Source organism: Camelus bactrianus, chromosome 19 (genome assembly GCF_048773025.1).
Source record: "Camelus bactrianus isolate YW-2024 breed Bactrian camel chromosome 19, ASM4877302v1, whole genome shotgun sequence".
Classification (NCBI taxonomy): domain Eukaryota; kingdom Metazoa; phylum Chordata; class Mammalia; order Artiodactyla; family Camelidae; genus Camelus; species Camelus bactrianus.
In genome coordinates this window covers 39,488,633-39,503,196 of record NC_133557.1, presented here as the reverse complement: position 1 = coordinate 39,503,196, position 14,564 = coordinate 39,488,633, and the positions used below count along the sequence as shown (strand labels likewise).

The following is a 14,564-nucleotide window of genomic DNA, read 5'->3' as shown; positions in this document are numbered from 1 at the left end:
AACTCCCAAATTTATCCCTTCCCACTCCCTTTCCCCTTGGTAACCATAAGATTTTTTACTATGTCTGTGAGTCTGTTGCTGTTTTGTAGATGAGTTCATTAGTGTCCTCTTTTTTCTTTTATTTTTTTCAGATTCCACATATGAGTGATATCATATGGTATTTTTCTTTCTTTCTGTCTTACTTTGCTTAGAAAGATGATCTCCAGGTCCATCCATGTTCCTGCAAATGGCATTATTGTATTCCTTTTTATGGCTAAGTAGCATTCCACTGTATAAATATACCACAACTTCTTTATCTAGTCCTCTGTTGATGGACATTAAGTTGCTTCCATGTCTTGGCTTTTGTAAATAGCGCTGCTGTGAACACTGAGGTGCATGTATTTTTTTGAATTAGAGTTCCCCCCAGATATATGCCCAGGAGTGGGATTGCCAGATCATATAGTAAGTGTATTTTTAATTTTTTGAGGAATCTCCATACTGTTTTCCATAATGGCTGCACCAAACTACAATTCCCCCAGCAGTGTAGGAGAGTTCCCTTTTCTCCACACCCTCTCCAGCATTTATTGTTTGTGGACTTTTGAATGATGGCCATTCTGACTGGTATGAAGTGATATCTCATTGTAGTTTTGATTTGCATTTCTCTGATAATTAGCAATATTGAGCATTTTTTATGTGCCTATTGGCCATTTGTATGTCTTCATTGGAGAATTGCTTGTTTAGATCTTCTGCCCATTTTTGGATTAGGTTATGTGTTTTTTGTTGTTGTTATTAAGTTGTGTGAGTTGTTTATATATTCTGGAAATTAAACCTTTGTCAGTCATATCATTTACAAATATTTTCTCCCATTCTGTATTTTCTCCCATTTTGTTTTACTTATGGTTTCCTTTGCTGTGCAAAAGCTTATAAGTTTAATTAGGTCCCATTTGTTTATTTTTGCTTTTATTTCTATTGCCTGGGTAGACTGCCCTAGGAGAACATAGCTAAGATTTAAGACATCTCCTGGTTTTGAAAGATTCCCCTCTAGCTCACAAAATAGTACTTTTTAATATCAGCTTGCATGAGTGTCACATGGAGGGCTTATTCAAACACAGGGAGCTGGGTCCCTTCCCCAGAGCTTCTGATTCAGTAGATCTTTCACGGGACCTGAGAATTTGCTTTTCTAACAAGTTGCCCAATGCTGCTGATGCTGCTGGCCCGGGGACCAGACTTCAGACTGAGGTACTGTGGGGTTTTGCAGTCTGTTCTCATTCTTTTTACTTCCCCCACAAAGACGGCATTAATTATGGGAACACGAGGTAAAGGAATAAGATAAATCCCAAGCCATTGCAAAACCCCTAGTGTACTTTGTTTTTCAAAGTGTGGGACTATTTATTACTGAGAAATCGCTCCTTCTCCAAAGACAGGTATCTTTAAGACAGCAATCTTTCGTATTAACTCTGCCTCCCATAAAAGAAGGTGTGGGTGATAGACATTAAAGTAGCTTAGATGCTTCCCTGGGAAGGGGTTTCTGAAGTGTGTACAGCCAGCTGTTACTGAAAACTGCTTATTCATGGGAAACTGGTTGTTTTTCATCCTTGTTTTTTGATCAAAATACGAACTTTAGTCATGTTTGTATTTTTTGTGCAGAATTCAACTAGATAACCTGACAGAGAGTGATGTAGTGAATAAAAATTGTATCCACCATGAAACTGACATCAGAGAGGCCCCTTAGGATGGAGTGGAGCCTTAGTCTCTGGGTGGTCCCGACCTTGGAAGGGAAGGGGGTTTCTGGAGTTGGCATTTCTGAACACACAGAACAATACCAGCTGATGGATTGCTCTCTATTGTGAAATGGTTATCACTTTGGCTAAGAACCATTTAGTTTATTTTTGCCCTCTAACAAAGCTGCATGATGCTCAAAGAACTGTTAAGAAGGGCAGCTCTCTGCCCATGTTCCCTTAGTCTCCTAACTGCTTCCAGATTTTGAGTGGCATGACTCCTTTTCTCCATAGACTTTCATCTTTTCTTATATATTGTTTCTAGTCGCTGCTTTGTTAGAAAAAAATTTTTGCTAGAAATTTGTTGTATAAATATGATTCAAGTGAACACATTACATAAAATAATGTTGAACTAAAGTGGATTTCATTAATAAGTAACAGCACATTAGATGCTTTGCAGACCAAATACTCTGCATGATTTTAATACAAATATCAAAATATTAAGGCATGTATTTTTTGGTGTTTTTTTCTTTTTAGTAAATTTATCTCATAAAAAAATATTATCACTCAAAAGATGTTGTACTCTTCCTCTGCTTAAATTGTTTAATTTGGGGGATAAAGTTTAAATGCATCAACCTGCTGTGTTAACCAAGATTCTCCAGAGAAGCAGAACCAATAGTAGGTATAAGGAAAGAGATTTGTTATGAGGAGTTAGTTTCCACAGTTATGGAGGCTGACAAGTCCCAAGATCTGCAGCTGGCAAGCTGGGGACCCAGGAGAGCTGGCGGTGCAGTTCCAAGAGGAGTCTGAAGGTCTGAGAACTGGGAGAGCTGATGGTGTAGTTTCAGTCTTGAGACCCAGGAAGAGCCAATGTTTCAGTCTGAGTTCAAAAGGACAAAAGATTCAATGTCCCAGCACAAAGGTTGTCCCTCAGAAAGAGCTCCATCTTACTCGTGGGAGGGTCAGCCTTAAACAGATTGGATGAGGTCTGCCCCATTAGAGACAGCAATCTGCTTTACCCCATCTACAGATTCACATGTTAATTTCATCCAGAAACATCCTCACAGACACACCCAGAATAACATTTGGCAAATGTCTGGGCACTCCATGTTTCCGTGGCGCTGATACATAAAAGTAACCATCCTAGTCAGCAGGAAGCACAGAAGATCCTTCAATAACAAGCCAGAACAGATCACCTTACCCATAGTTCCTCCTGTACCTCCTCCCTTCAGCCATTCAGAGCTAGCTTATTGCCTTAAAAGCATCTTGACTATTGCTATCCAGGCATTTTTAGTTGCTTTTCCCTCCATGGGAGGGTGATTACCCTTGTCTTAGTTTGAGTCCTCCCAGAAGCACACTTGAAACAAAAATTCAAGTGGAAGTTGTTTATTTGGGAGATGATACTGGGACACCCCAGCAGGGGAGTGCAGGAGCAAGACCAAGAAGGAAAGGAGGCTGTAATGGTTAAGTTAAGATTCACGTCCATCACCACTAAAGTACTGGGGTGCTGTCCCGTGGCTGGGATTGGGGAGATTCCGGGAGACAGTGTAGAGCATACTTCTGGGTTACGCACCTGAGAAGCAAGGGAGCTTACATGCAAATCCTGTCATTTCTGAAAGGCTGTCTTCTGTGGGGGAGGAGGGGAGTTAATTCTGTGACATTTCTAATGGGCTCCAGGCAAAGGTACAGAGAGCCTGGTACCTGGAAGTCAGGCTGGCAAACCACTCAAGTGTCAAGGAACAACAAGTGTAGGCAGGGCACCCACATCTTCTGGAAATGTACTGCAGCTTTTATTTCCCCGTAGCTAACTCCAGCTCACCCTTTGGGACTTCGCTTAAGCCTCACCTCTTCTGGAAACCATCCATAGTTCTTTTCTCTGACTTAGCTGCCTCTTGCCTATTTCCCAGTGGAACCTCTGCTCACCTGCATCAGAACACCTGTTACTTCCTCCTCTCATGGTTGTTTTACTTTCCCACACTACGCACTTGTTCGGGAGCTCTTTGAGGGAAAGGAGTGTCACCTTGTGTCTCCAGGGCCTTGCATCGTTCTGGCACTTGGTGTCGGTCAATAGATGGTTAAGGAGTAAAAGCAGTGATGATAATGACATGATAACAGTAATAGCCAGCACTGGCTGAGCGTTCCCTCTGTGTAGCACCTTGTGTGTATTACCAGCTCTAGAAGAATGGTACTTTAATCATCCCCATTTTCCGGGTGAGGAGGCTGCAGTGTAGGTTTACATAATTTGCCCAAATTTGCACAGCTGTGAATAGTCTGGCCTGACAGTGAACCCAAGCAGTCAGAATATAGATCCTGGATATACTCTGAACTTCTATTTGAACAAATGAGTGAATGAGTGAATGAATAACACCTCAAGTCTGACCTTCCAACACCTTGGGAACATTCTGGGGCTGCTGCCATCAGTGCAGTCCATGAAGTTCAAATGTCAGCTCTCATGTCACATTTCCCCAGTAGCCCTGACTGGGAGCATCTATGCTTCCTCTGTACCTTTCATAGCAGCACTGCCTAATCTCTGATGTATGCTTGACTGCATCTGCGTGTCTTCGTTTTCTTACTATTGGTAAGGTTTTTATCTCCCCTAAGCCTTGTATGCCGTGGGCTACCAATGCACGTTTGTTAGAAGGACAACTGGCTACATGGGGAACAATCATAGAGATCTTTGACTTCTTTTATTTTCCCCTAGAAGATGTAGAGATTCTTTTCATCATGCTCTGAGATTCCAAAGAGTCTTTTGTCATAGAGATGGTTCTAGATATTTTAGAGAGTTCTGGAAAATAAAATTCTGTTTAAACATATTAAGTTCCAACAGAGTCTGTTACAAGTTTACTGTGAAGCATTTTGAAAATCAATTGGTTAGAAATTCATATTTCTAAGAAATAGGTATTCTTCCTCCTAGAATTGTGTTGATAGAAAGGAGGAGGAAAGAAAGAAATTATGTAGAAAATCACTAATGTTTCTAACAATCTGAATGGAAGAAAATTTACTTCTTTAAAACTTAACTGTACTCATCAAGAATTACCTATCTATAAACAACAAGGTCCTACTGTATAGCACAGGGAACTATATTCAATACCTTTTAATAGCCTATGATAGAAAAGAATATGAAAAGGAATGTATATATATATATATATATATATATATATATATATATATAACTGAATCGCTGCTGTACATCAGAAATTAACACAACATTATAAACTGACTAAACTTCAATAGAAAAAAAACCTTTCTAACACCTCAAATTAAATGCATTTTCTATTTCTACTAGTATATTGCTAATCTTCATTAATAATTAACACTTAGTGCCATATTGAATAAATTTGGCCAGGAAGTTGCAAATCTTTACTGAGTCCTCACTGTTTACAAACTATCTTCTAGAAACATGCTTCCTAATATGTAGCAGATACTCAGAAAGTAACAGAATTTTCCAATTTGGCTAATAAAAAATCAGAGAAAAGTAAAAAATTTAAAAAATCAAAAACTGAATTTAGGAGAAATTTTTTTATTGATTCTAGTGTACACTCAATTGCATTAGATGCTAGGGGATATAGAGGAACACAAGACATGGTCTTTATCTTTGAAGAATTTACGATCTGGAGATGGGCCCATGGTGACAGATAGGTTAACAAGTGACGAGGCTGTGGGGTTTGATGGTAATAATAGTGAATATTTAGCTGTCCTAGTGCTTTAGGTGGTATTATCTCATTTAATCCTCATAACAATTCTATGTAGGAGGCGCTATTATTATCCCACTTTACAGCTGATAAACCTGAAACTCAGGAATATTAGGTAAGTCTCCAAGATCACACACCTAGAAAACGGGCAGGTGGAGGACCATAGTGCAGATCTCAGCCCAGAGGTCCTTAATGTCGATACTCACAAAGCAGTAAACATAAGGTACCAAAGAGAACACTATTCATTCATGCTCGGGTGGAGCAGGTGCCTCAGCTTGGCCTGGAAGGATGTGGATCGAGATGGGGAAAAGCGCTGCTTCCAGGACTGAGGCAGGTGGAGGAACCTAAAGGAAACCTTAGAAGACAGGGAAGCGTCAAGTGTTGTCATGCAGGTAGGCGGTAGCAGGAGTGGAACAAGAGTGCTGAAACGGAGAAGAGTGGCTGGAACCAGACGTCATTGGCCTTGAGTGTCACCGCAGAGTCTAGACTTTCCTCATTAGGCAGAGAAGAGCCACTGAGTGGTTGGGAACCACATCAGGGCTGTGTTTTCAGATTGCTTTGGCAGCTACATGGAAAAGGACTTGGAGTCAGGAGTGGGAAGAAGAGGAGAGCAGTCAGGAAGCAAGAAACCGGAAGACAGGTGGCCCTGAGAGCTGGAATTTGGGTTGTGATCATGTCACTAGAGGAGGAAACACGGAAATCGGACAGGAATTGGCACTGCCTGGATGTGCGGCACATTTAACGAGAAGAGGTGATAACACGTAAGAGTTCAAGGAAGCAGATACACCGTTCAGAGAGCAGAGGGAGCACACATCCGTGTCCAGTTGAAGGGGTTTACACTGGGAGGTGAGATGAGGGGGCTTAATGGGACAGGGCACCTGGTGGGGGAACTGGAAAGTACATGGTTGAAAGTGAAGCAGACAAGCGCTTTCCTGGTGCAGGGCAGGGACCAGACATTGTGTCAGCCTCTCACCAAACGGGGATGCTCGCATTTCTCAGATGCCTGACGTGAGCGTAGACACCTTTAATGAATGCAGGAAATGTGGCATGTAAAATCTGTGCTTCTAATTTTTTTTAGGAATTGAAATAACCAAAGTGACCACATGTAACTTTCATAAGTAAAACAAATTATTGCATATAAAGTTTGTTATAAATATGTAATATTTCTTAAGGGAAATGTAAACCCCAGATGTTACATTGTGCTCTAATGTATTCACTTTCTTCCTAATTTAGCACGATAATATAAGACTTAGAAACACGTGATTTAACACTCCCTTTTCTACTGAGTTTTTTTTCTTTTCTTTTTTTTTTTTATTAGTCAAACAGGAGAATTCTGGTGTTTCTAACTTTTATACGAGTTTTTCTTTGTCTTTTCAATTTTTCAATAGATGATAATGAAGAAGAAGACGTGGACATGAAGGAAGATTCAGGTATTAAATTTATGATTTTATTCTTAGAGGATAGGCAAGGATCATTTTGCTGTTTGTGTACATGTCACATTTTTTAAAAAGACAAAATAAGGCTAGTAAAATAGAAATGTACACTCACGTTCATAGAATAAGGAAGTGGTTGTGCTGTGCTTTCCCACAGCTAACACAGTCACTATATTTAAACATTAAATTTGACTTTGAGCTTCCTGACAGCTAAGGTGAAAGTGGAACATGATGTTGTAATTAACAGAGGTGTGTAGCAAATCATCCCCAGGACTGAGTGGCTAAAACATCTATTTATTATGTTGATCTGTTCTGTGGGTCAGGACGGAACACAGCAGGGCTGATTTGATAACACTGCTCCACAAAATCTGGAGCCTCCCCGGAAAGACTCAGCACCGGGGACTTGTTCACTCACACGTCGGGCTGAGACCTGAGCTGGGGCAGTTTTCTGAAACACCTTTGCACGGCCTCCTTGTGTGACCTGGGCTTCCTCCCAGCGGCCAGGTTCCAAAGTGGTTTCCCTAGATGACGTGAGTGAACTAATCTGACACCCGTTTTAAGACCTGTCTTCAGGAATCCCATGGGATTCCTTCCACCGAGCTCTTTTCTCTGGAGCAGTCATTCACACGCCTAGCCAGGCTCAGAGGAAGAGCGAGTAGACTGTTTCCCGATGGGGAACCCTGAGGTTCTGCGCAGCGCGTAGGGCCTGAAACACTGCCGAGATGGCCTTTGGAAAATGCATTTTGTAGATAATGATATATTGCTCTCATTATCAGAAAGGAAGATGCATGCTTAGTCCTCAAGAAAGACCAGTGTCTGACAAGGGGACTCTGGTGGTTAAAAGCGTCGGCTCTGGCCTGAGGTCGCCGCCCAATATGAGCTTGATAATGAACGATGGATCAGCAGGCCTGGATTCAATCCTGGCTCCTCCATTTAACGACCTTGGGTGACAGTTTTCTCTATAAGCCTCAGCTCACACCTCTGGGGGCAACAACACTTACATACAGTCTTACTGGGGGGATGAAATGAGACACCACATCTGACATAGTAAACACTCGATCGATGATTGCCTTTTTCACTCAACATATGTAACAGATACTAGAAGGTTTAGGACTTAATTCTATGGGATGAGAGCTCCATGTTCCTCTTTTCAGCAGCCTTCCTGTCCTAGGAATGAAATGGAGCCCGTTTTCAAAATTGGACTAGGTATCGTAGAGGGAGGCGCTAATTTTGTGTCACCCGTTTGCCGCCAAAACTCCCTACGAATCACTACCAACCTGGGTCTGAGCAGCTCCCTGAACAGGGAGCTCTTTCAATTATGAGGCAAACAATCTCCTCGGGCAAGGGTTAGTTAAGAGCATCCTTCTCCTTGTAAAGTTAAATCTCTCTCCCTCGCCTGACCTCCCACTCTCTTGATGGAGGAGTAATGCACACTCCTTTCCTTCATTGCAGTTCACTGGAACAATGATCGTAGCTTCTTCCCACTCTTGTCTGGTCTGAGCTTGTCTGATTTTGTTCCTGTGGTCTCCCCAGGGCCATGGATTCAGAGGCCATGACAAGCAGAGGGAGGGTCTGAAAGTCAGGGGCAGGGGTGCAGGAGGTGGAGGGGGCACGATGCCACAGCTGTTGGTTCCCTGCCTCGTCCCCCTGGCCTCACTGCTGTTTCACAATACCAACAGCTGTCTAAGGAATGTTCTGGTGACTCTCAGCTGAGTGCTTTTCTCTGTTGATGAAAAGAAACTCAAAATACCAGGGAAGTTAATTTCTCCGGAGCAGCCCTCTGCCGAGGCGGGCCAAGGGTTTATTGATCAACACGCATTCAGGGCACATCTCAGGCATGTTCTAGTCCAGTGACGCCCAGTGGAAATAAAACGTGAGCCTCAAACGTGAGCTTCACGTGTAATTTCAGATTTTTGAGTCGTCACACTGAAAAAGGTAAAAAGAAACAAGTGAAAATAACTTCATATTTTATGTAACATAATATCTCAAAAATATCAGCATTTCAACATATAATCAATATAAAAATTATATTAGATATTTTACCCTCTTCTTTTTTCCACACTGAGTGTTTAAAATTTGTGTGTATTTCACACTCAGATTTCAGGTGCTCCCTGGCATTGTGTGGCGCGGGATTGCAGGATTTTGTGCCCTCACCCGGAGGCCCCCAGTAGGGCTGAGCCCTGATTGTCCGAGGCAGAACTTTCTCATTAACACACTAAGTGGTGCTTGCCCTCCCTTTTCCTGTCTCACTTCCCTGCTCCCCCTTGGTGCTTCCCGGGATTATCTGTCAAATTAAGTACTTGCACTCAAACCTTTGTCTCAGTGTCTTTTTTTGAGAAAATTCAGCAGGAGACAAGGACTCTGCTTCCTTCTTATAAAACATAAAGCCCAGGGCAAAATTTCAATTAAAATATAAATTGCTAAACTCACGCATAGGGTATCTTATTATTTGAAAGAACTAGATGTTGAAAAAAGACTTGAAGTGGTCACCCTGTCTTAGATGAAATTCCAGGAATTTAATATTAATGCTTGCACTTTGCATGCATCCTGCTCACATGAGTATCCTTGGCGTGTCCTTCAGCCACGGGGAGGAGTGCCCTTTCAGCCAGAGAGTTCCAGGCACCTATCTTGCTAAGGATCGTTTGCCTAAAGTGACATAAGTACACATTTCTAGGCAAAGGGAGTTGACTTCTTAATGAGATGCAGCTAGCTCCCCGAACCACTGAGGGATTTCCGGGAAATCGTTATTAATGCCAATGCAGAACCCACAAGGTTGGAGTTGGCATTTGAGCTTTGGGGGCCTTAATTTGATCATCATTTCTGATTTCAGTCCCGCCAAGCATCCTGGAGATTTGTCTCCAGCAGGCGGCTGCCGCTGCTCACATGACCCTCAGGGGCCCAAAGGCGCTGAGTCACATCACCCTCAGGGGCCCAGAGGCGCTGAGCCCCTCAAGCAGGACAGCTGCCCCCCATCCCCTGAGAGCTCAGTGCTGAAATCACCGTGGGTTTTGTGCCCGACGGGTCCGTGGAGGGCCAGCTGGTCTTGCCGAGTATTGGTGAGCCGGCTGCCTTCCACAGAGTCCCTCACTCCAGTGTGCTTGTCCCTGAGAGTCTGATTCAGCCTCCTAAGACCATTCACTGCCAGCCTGCCCTCTGCCCCACATCACGTCTTGTCCTCATGCAAGTAGAAATGCTGGAGGGATTTTTAAGAATACAGTGGACACTAGTGAAGTGATGTTTAGTTGAATCAGCCAGCCAACAAATGCTGATAAATAATAATTTGAACATCAGATACCAGGGAGATGCTAGGAAATGTACCCTCTGGGCGGGATGGGAGGGGGCAAATTTAAAGAGTTTGCAGATTTCTTTGGTATAAATACACCTACCATGTTCAAGCTACCAAACATGAGGCCAGCAAACATACGAGTTGAGGAGAGAGAGGAACAGTCAGCTGGTGCAAGCTGTCCCCAGTACCCCCAGCACACCTCTGCTGAGCCAGGTTTTAAATGAGCATGCACTTTGTGCCGATCACTCAACATACATGAACTCAATCTTAAGACACGCAGCAACTCTAAAAAGCAGGGACTGGTGTTATCCAAGGCTTAAGGGGGATTAGTTCCCTGCTTATATGGCAGAGACGGAATCCAGGTGTGTAGGTCTAACCCTACAAAGCTCATATTCTTAACTCCTGTGCTCTGGTCTCCAGACTCAGATAGTCAGGGGAGGCAGGAGTGTATCAGATGGTATCAGACAAGGTCATTCTCAAGGAGACGCTCTGCCCCCTGGAGGTAGTAGAAACCGACTGGCCTAAATTCCTACGATCCTTTTTAAGTCCTTTAATTCTTTTTCTTAATCCTAGCATAGTCAATGTTTCCCCATGGCCTTCCATTTCCAAGACCAGGCACTCTTGAAATGGACCCCAGCCCAAGCTCCAGGGACAGAAAACCAGCCGCCTTTGTGGCCAGTCAGGATCACAGCTGAGTTCCTCAGCGGGCAAAGCCATGCTCTGGGCAAAACTCCAGCGTTGCAGCCTCTGCCAGGAACAGAGGCAACACAGACACTGTGATACACTGTCAAGGAGAAGCCTGGGGTGCTTTTGAGGACTGTTCCTCCAGCTTCCCCAGGCTCAGAGGGAAAATTGTCCCCGGCTGAACCACAAGCAGAAATATGGGCACAGAGGCCCTATGTACCTGTGGCTTTCAACTGAGCGTCCCAATGGGCATCATAAAGCGATCCTATACGGTATCACAGACAACTGCTCACACCTAACGTGTGCAAATGCCCACTGGCCACCCCAGGAGCGCCCTGCAACTTCCTCAGAAACACAGCACTAGCTCTTTTGGGGTATGTGAATAGCTCAAAAATGTCGGCAAGTAAATGTCTTTTTAAATCTTTCCCACTCCCCAAGAATTTCTATTTAGGTGGAAAATCAAGAATTAAGTATTTAGTGCTCAAAAGCTCACTTTCAGGGAATGCTGGCTTGGAGTCGCACTCCCAGCATTGGGAATGCGCCTCTCGGTCCCAGGCATAGACGTTGCGTGCCAGGACTGGAAGCGTTAGAATCTTCTCCCAGAGGTACAGCAAGTGTCGCTCTGATCATTTTACAAATCCCTTTGAGCCCAGCATCTGTGCTTAGTGGGCTGTTCCAAGCAGCTCGTTTCTGTTTTTGCTGAACCCATTCCGAAGGGTCAACATCCATCTCACACCTGTGACAGAAATTTGGAAAAGTTGCTAATGTAGTCGTTGGCAACATTTTTCACCCCGGTCGTGGTAACGACCTTAGATGTGACTGAGTTGCAATCACAGAAAGGCTAACCTAGCACCCAAAAACCTTTATAGTCCATAATGCCAGAGTTTTTAATAGCACATCTATCAAATGCATTTGTTTTGTTCTGTTCCTTTTATAATAAATGGGGAAAGAAAAATGAGTCACTGTAACTCTGTAGTGTAGATATAGAATCCTGGCATAGGTAACAGCTGCTAAGAGACTGAGAATTAGACACTAACCCCATTATAGCGAGGCTTTAAAGAAAGGCCTGGGTGAAGGGGAAATAGAATTTAGAATGAAATTCTCAAGGCAATGCGAGACACCAGTGACCCAAGAGAGATTGGAAAAGACGGGCGCCCTTTTCTCCTGGAACTTACATTCTCAGGGTAGGGGGTGGTTGAGGAGGGAGACATACAATAAAGACAGAAACAAGGGGACAAGATAGCTTCAGATACACCAGGTGATGGGTTTGAGAGAGATTTTCCTTGCAGGATCCCTTCAGATTAAGTAGTCAGGGAAGGCCTTTTTTAGGGGCTGAATTTGATCTGAGATTAAAAAATGAGAAGGAGGTGGACATATGAGTGTGTGTGTCAGAGGAAAATAAGAGGAGCAGGTGCAAAGGTCCTGAGGCAGGAACCAGTATAGAACAAACTGAGGAAATGACTAAAGGGAGCTAACAAAGCTAAAGCCAAGGAGCATGTGGGAGATGAGGCTGGTATGGTAGGTGGAGCTCAAGTAACATGTCCTGAGCCACGGAGCTGGATTTAGATCTTATTCTAAGAGCAATGGGTTTTAAACAGGCAGCAACATGATCTGGTTTATGTTTAAAAGATAACTCTGGCTGCTACATGGAGAATGGATTATGGGGAGATTAGAAAGCCAGAAGTTAGAATTCAAAAGGGTTGTTGTAGTAACCCAGGTAAGAGATGCTGCTGGCTTGGACTAGAATGATGATTGCAAAGAATGAGCACAGAGGATGAATATGGGATATATTTTGGAGCAGAGCTAATGGGACTTATCATGGTGAGACTGCTTTGTTAGAAAAGTAATTGAAGAGAAATATTAAGGATAATATCTCGTTTTTTGGCTTAAGTTTCTGAGTAGACAATAACACCCTCTCTTGAGATGCGGAATACTGTGGGGAGAACAGGTTTGCAGGCATCAAGAGTGTTGCTCTGGCTGTGTTGTTTGAAATGCTTCATGGGATTGTTTACATAAGTTTGAATGCCTGATGGGAGCTGAGTAAAGGGAGGTCATTAGGGCCGGGAAGAGTGGGGCACAGTTAAATATCGGCCTTGAAAGGACAACGGGGAGGTGGTAGTTACAGGACCCAGGAGACAGAGGGCCATGAGGAGAAGGCCACCCGACAGGAGCCATGACCTCAGATGGAGGGAGACAGTCAGCCCTGAAAGATACTGGTCGCCCGGGAAATAAATGCCCTGCGCTCCCCATTGGCTGAATCTATAGGAAGCCAGATAGCTGGGGAGTTTGTTGGTGCAGTCCAGAGAGACCAGTTTCCCAGAGCACAGTGCAGGGGACTGGGGGAGGGGAAGGGTGGAACATGGGTCTCCAGGGGCAAACAGAAGACATCAGTCCAGATGCAAAACAAGATGCCATGTGGGCAACTGAAGACAGAAGCTTGGAACTCCACAGAGATCAGGACTGGAGATATAAGCTAGTGTCCAGTATTCCAATGGGATGAATTTCAGAGATACTTTTCCTGAAACTGTCTTCGGAATTTAAATTACTAGCCTCCTTGGATAGAATTGGTGGGGAGTAGGGCACTGAGAAAAATGGGAAGCATAATAATTTAATCAGGGGAATGTAGAAGTTGTTAAGAAGCTGGATTACCAAGGAAATCTGTTAAATAGAAGGAGGCTAATTTGAAACATCTCCCACCCAATGCCCCCCAAAAAGAGGAAGTTGCAGCTACTTTGAGGACTAAGACGAAACTGCACAATGACAACTGTCAATTAATCTATGAAGTTTTAAATTAAACTCTCCTGGAGAAAAATAATAATAATTTATGGTTGTTTCATGGAGAATTTTTTACTTAAAAAAAAAGCACTTATGATTTCACATTTGTGTGAATGATTAATGATAAAAAAATGTTTCCGCTTAAGCTCTAGGTGTTAAGTCCATGTTCATTGGAGAAGCATACGTCTTTGCCAAAGTTAAGCTCAGCCATGATGACAGATAAACCTGCAATTAAGCTTCACTGTATGTGTGGGTTTACTAAAACAAACAAACAAACAAACAAAAAACAAAAACAAAAACTTTAAAGTGTGAACGTAATTTTGAACCCTACTAGTAAATATTTAAATAGGAACGTATTGAATCTTTATCTTTCCAGAGGGGCTAGAGCCAAAAGACCTCTCTCCACCCCACAAGAAGAGCAAAGCCAAGAAGCCAGAATGCCCCAAAGACTCTAATGAGGGTAAGTCTGGTTCCTCCTTTCTTTAAAAACATGATGCCATGAAAAGAAATGTCTATTTAATTTTTAAACTATATCTAGGCTCTCACGTTCAGGTATTTCTAAGCGTTCAAATGTAACCTGGCAATTCTTTATCCTTTCTGAATATGTTTACTGTCCCCTGAATATGAGGACAAAATAATCAGATTCAGGTTTAATTTGTGAAGGTAATAATCAAATGTGAAAAATTACTTTCTCAATGTGATGTACATTCTGTTCTTGGAAAGTGCGAAGTTGTGGGTAGTGCTTACCAGTTAGGTGCCCTGAGGTCACGTAAGGATGACGGTCCAGGTCTGTGCATGTCTTCCTGTCTTATTGGTATCATCTGATTTCCTCATGAACACATTCTGAGTCCAGAATCAAACCTTGGGTGATGGAAATGCTTCCTGTCTTCAGTGTTCTCTTCCCCTTTCTAGAAACCAGTGTGTCTTTGCAGTTATCCATTGCATGGGTGGGCCCCACTGGGCTCAGTTTTATGAAGAAATGGTGCTCTCTCTTACT

At 43.1% G+C, this 14,564-nt stretch overlaps 1 protein-coding gene across 3 annotated transcripts in view; it reads left to right on the top strand.

The window, feature by feature from the left end:
* Window positions 1-14,564, top strand: part of MACROD2 (mono-ADP ribosylhydrolase 2) — a 1,883,327-nt gene that overhangs the window by 1,722,105 nt on the left and 146,658 nt on the right. For all 3 annotated transcript variants that reach the window (XM_074347853.1, XM_074347852.1, XM_074347851.1), the window contains exons 10-11: window positions 6,778-6,819; window positions 13,944-14,027. In XM_074347853.1, the coding sequence (XP_074203954.1) occupies window positions 6,778-6,819; window positions 13,944-14,027 (126 nt within the window). The remainder of the gene's footprint in view (window positions 1-6,777; window positions 6,820-13,943; window positions 14,028-14,564) is intronic.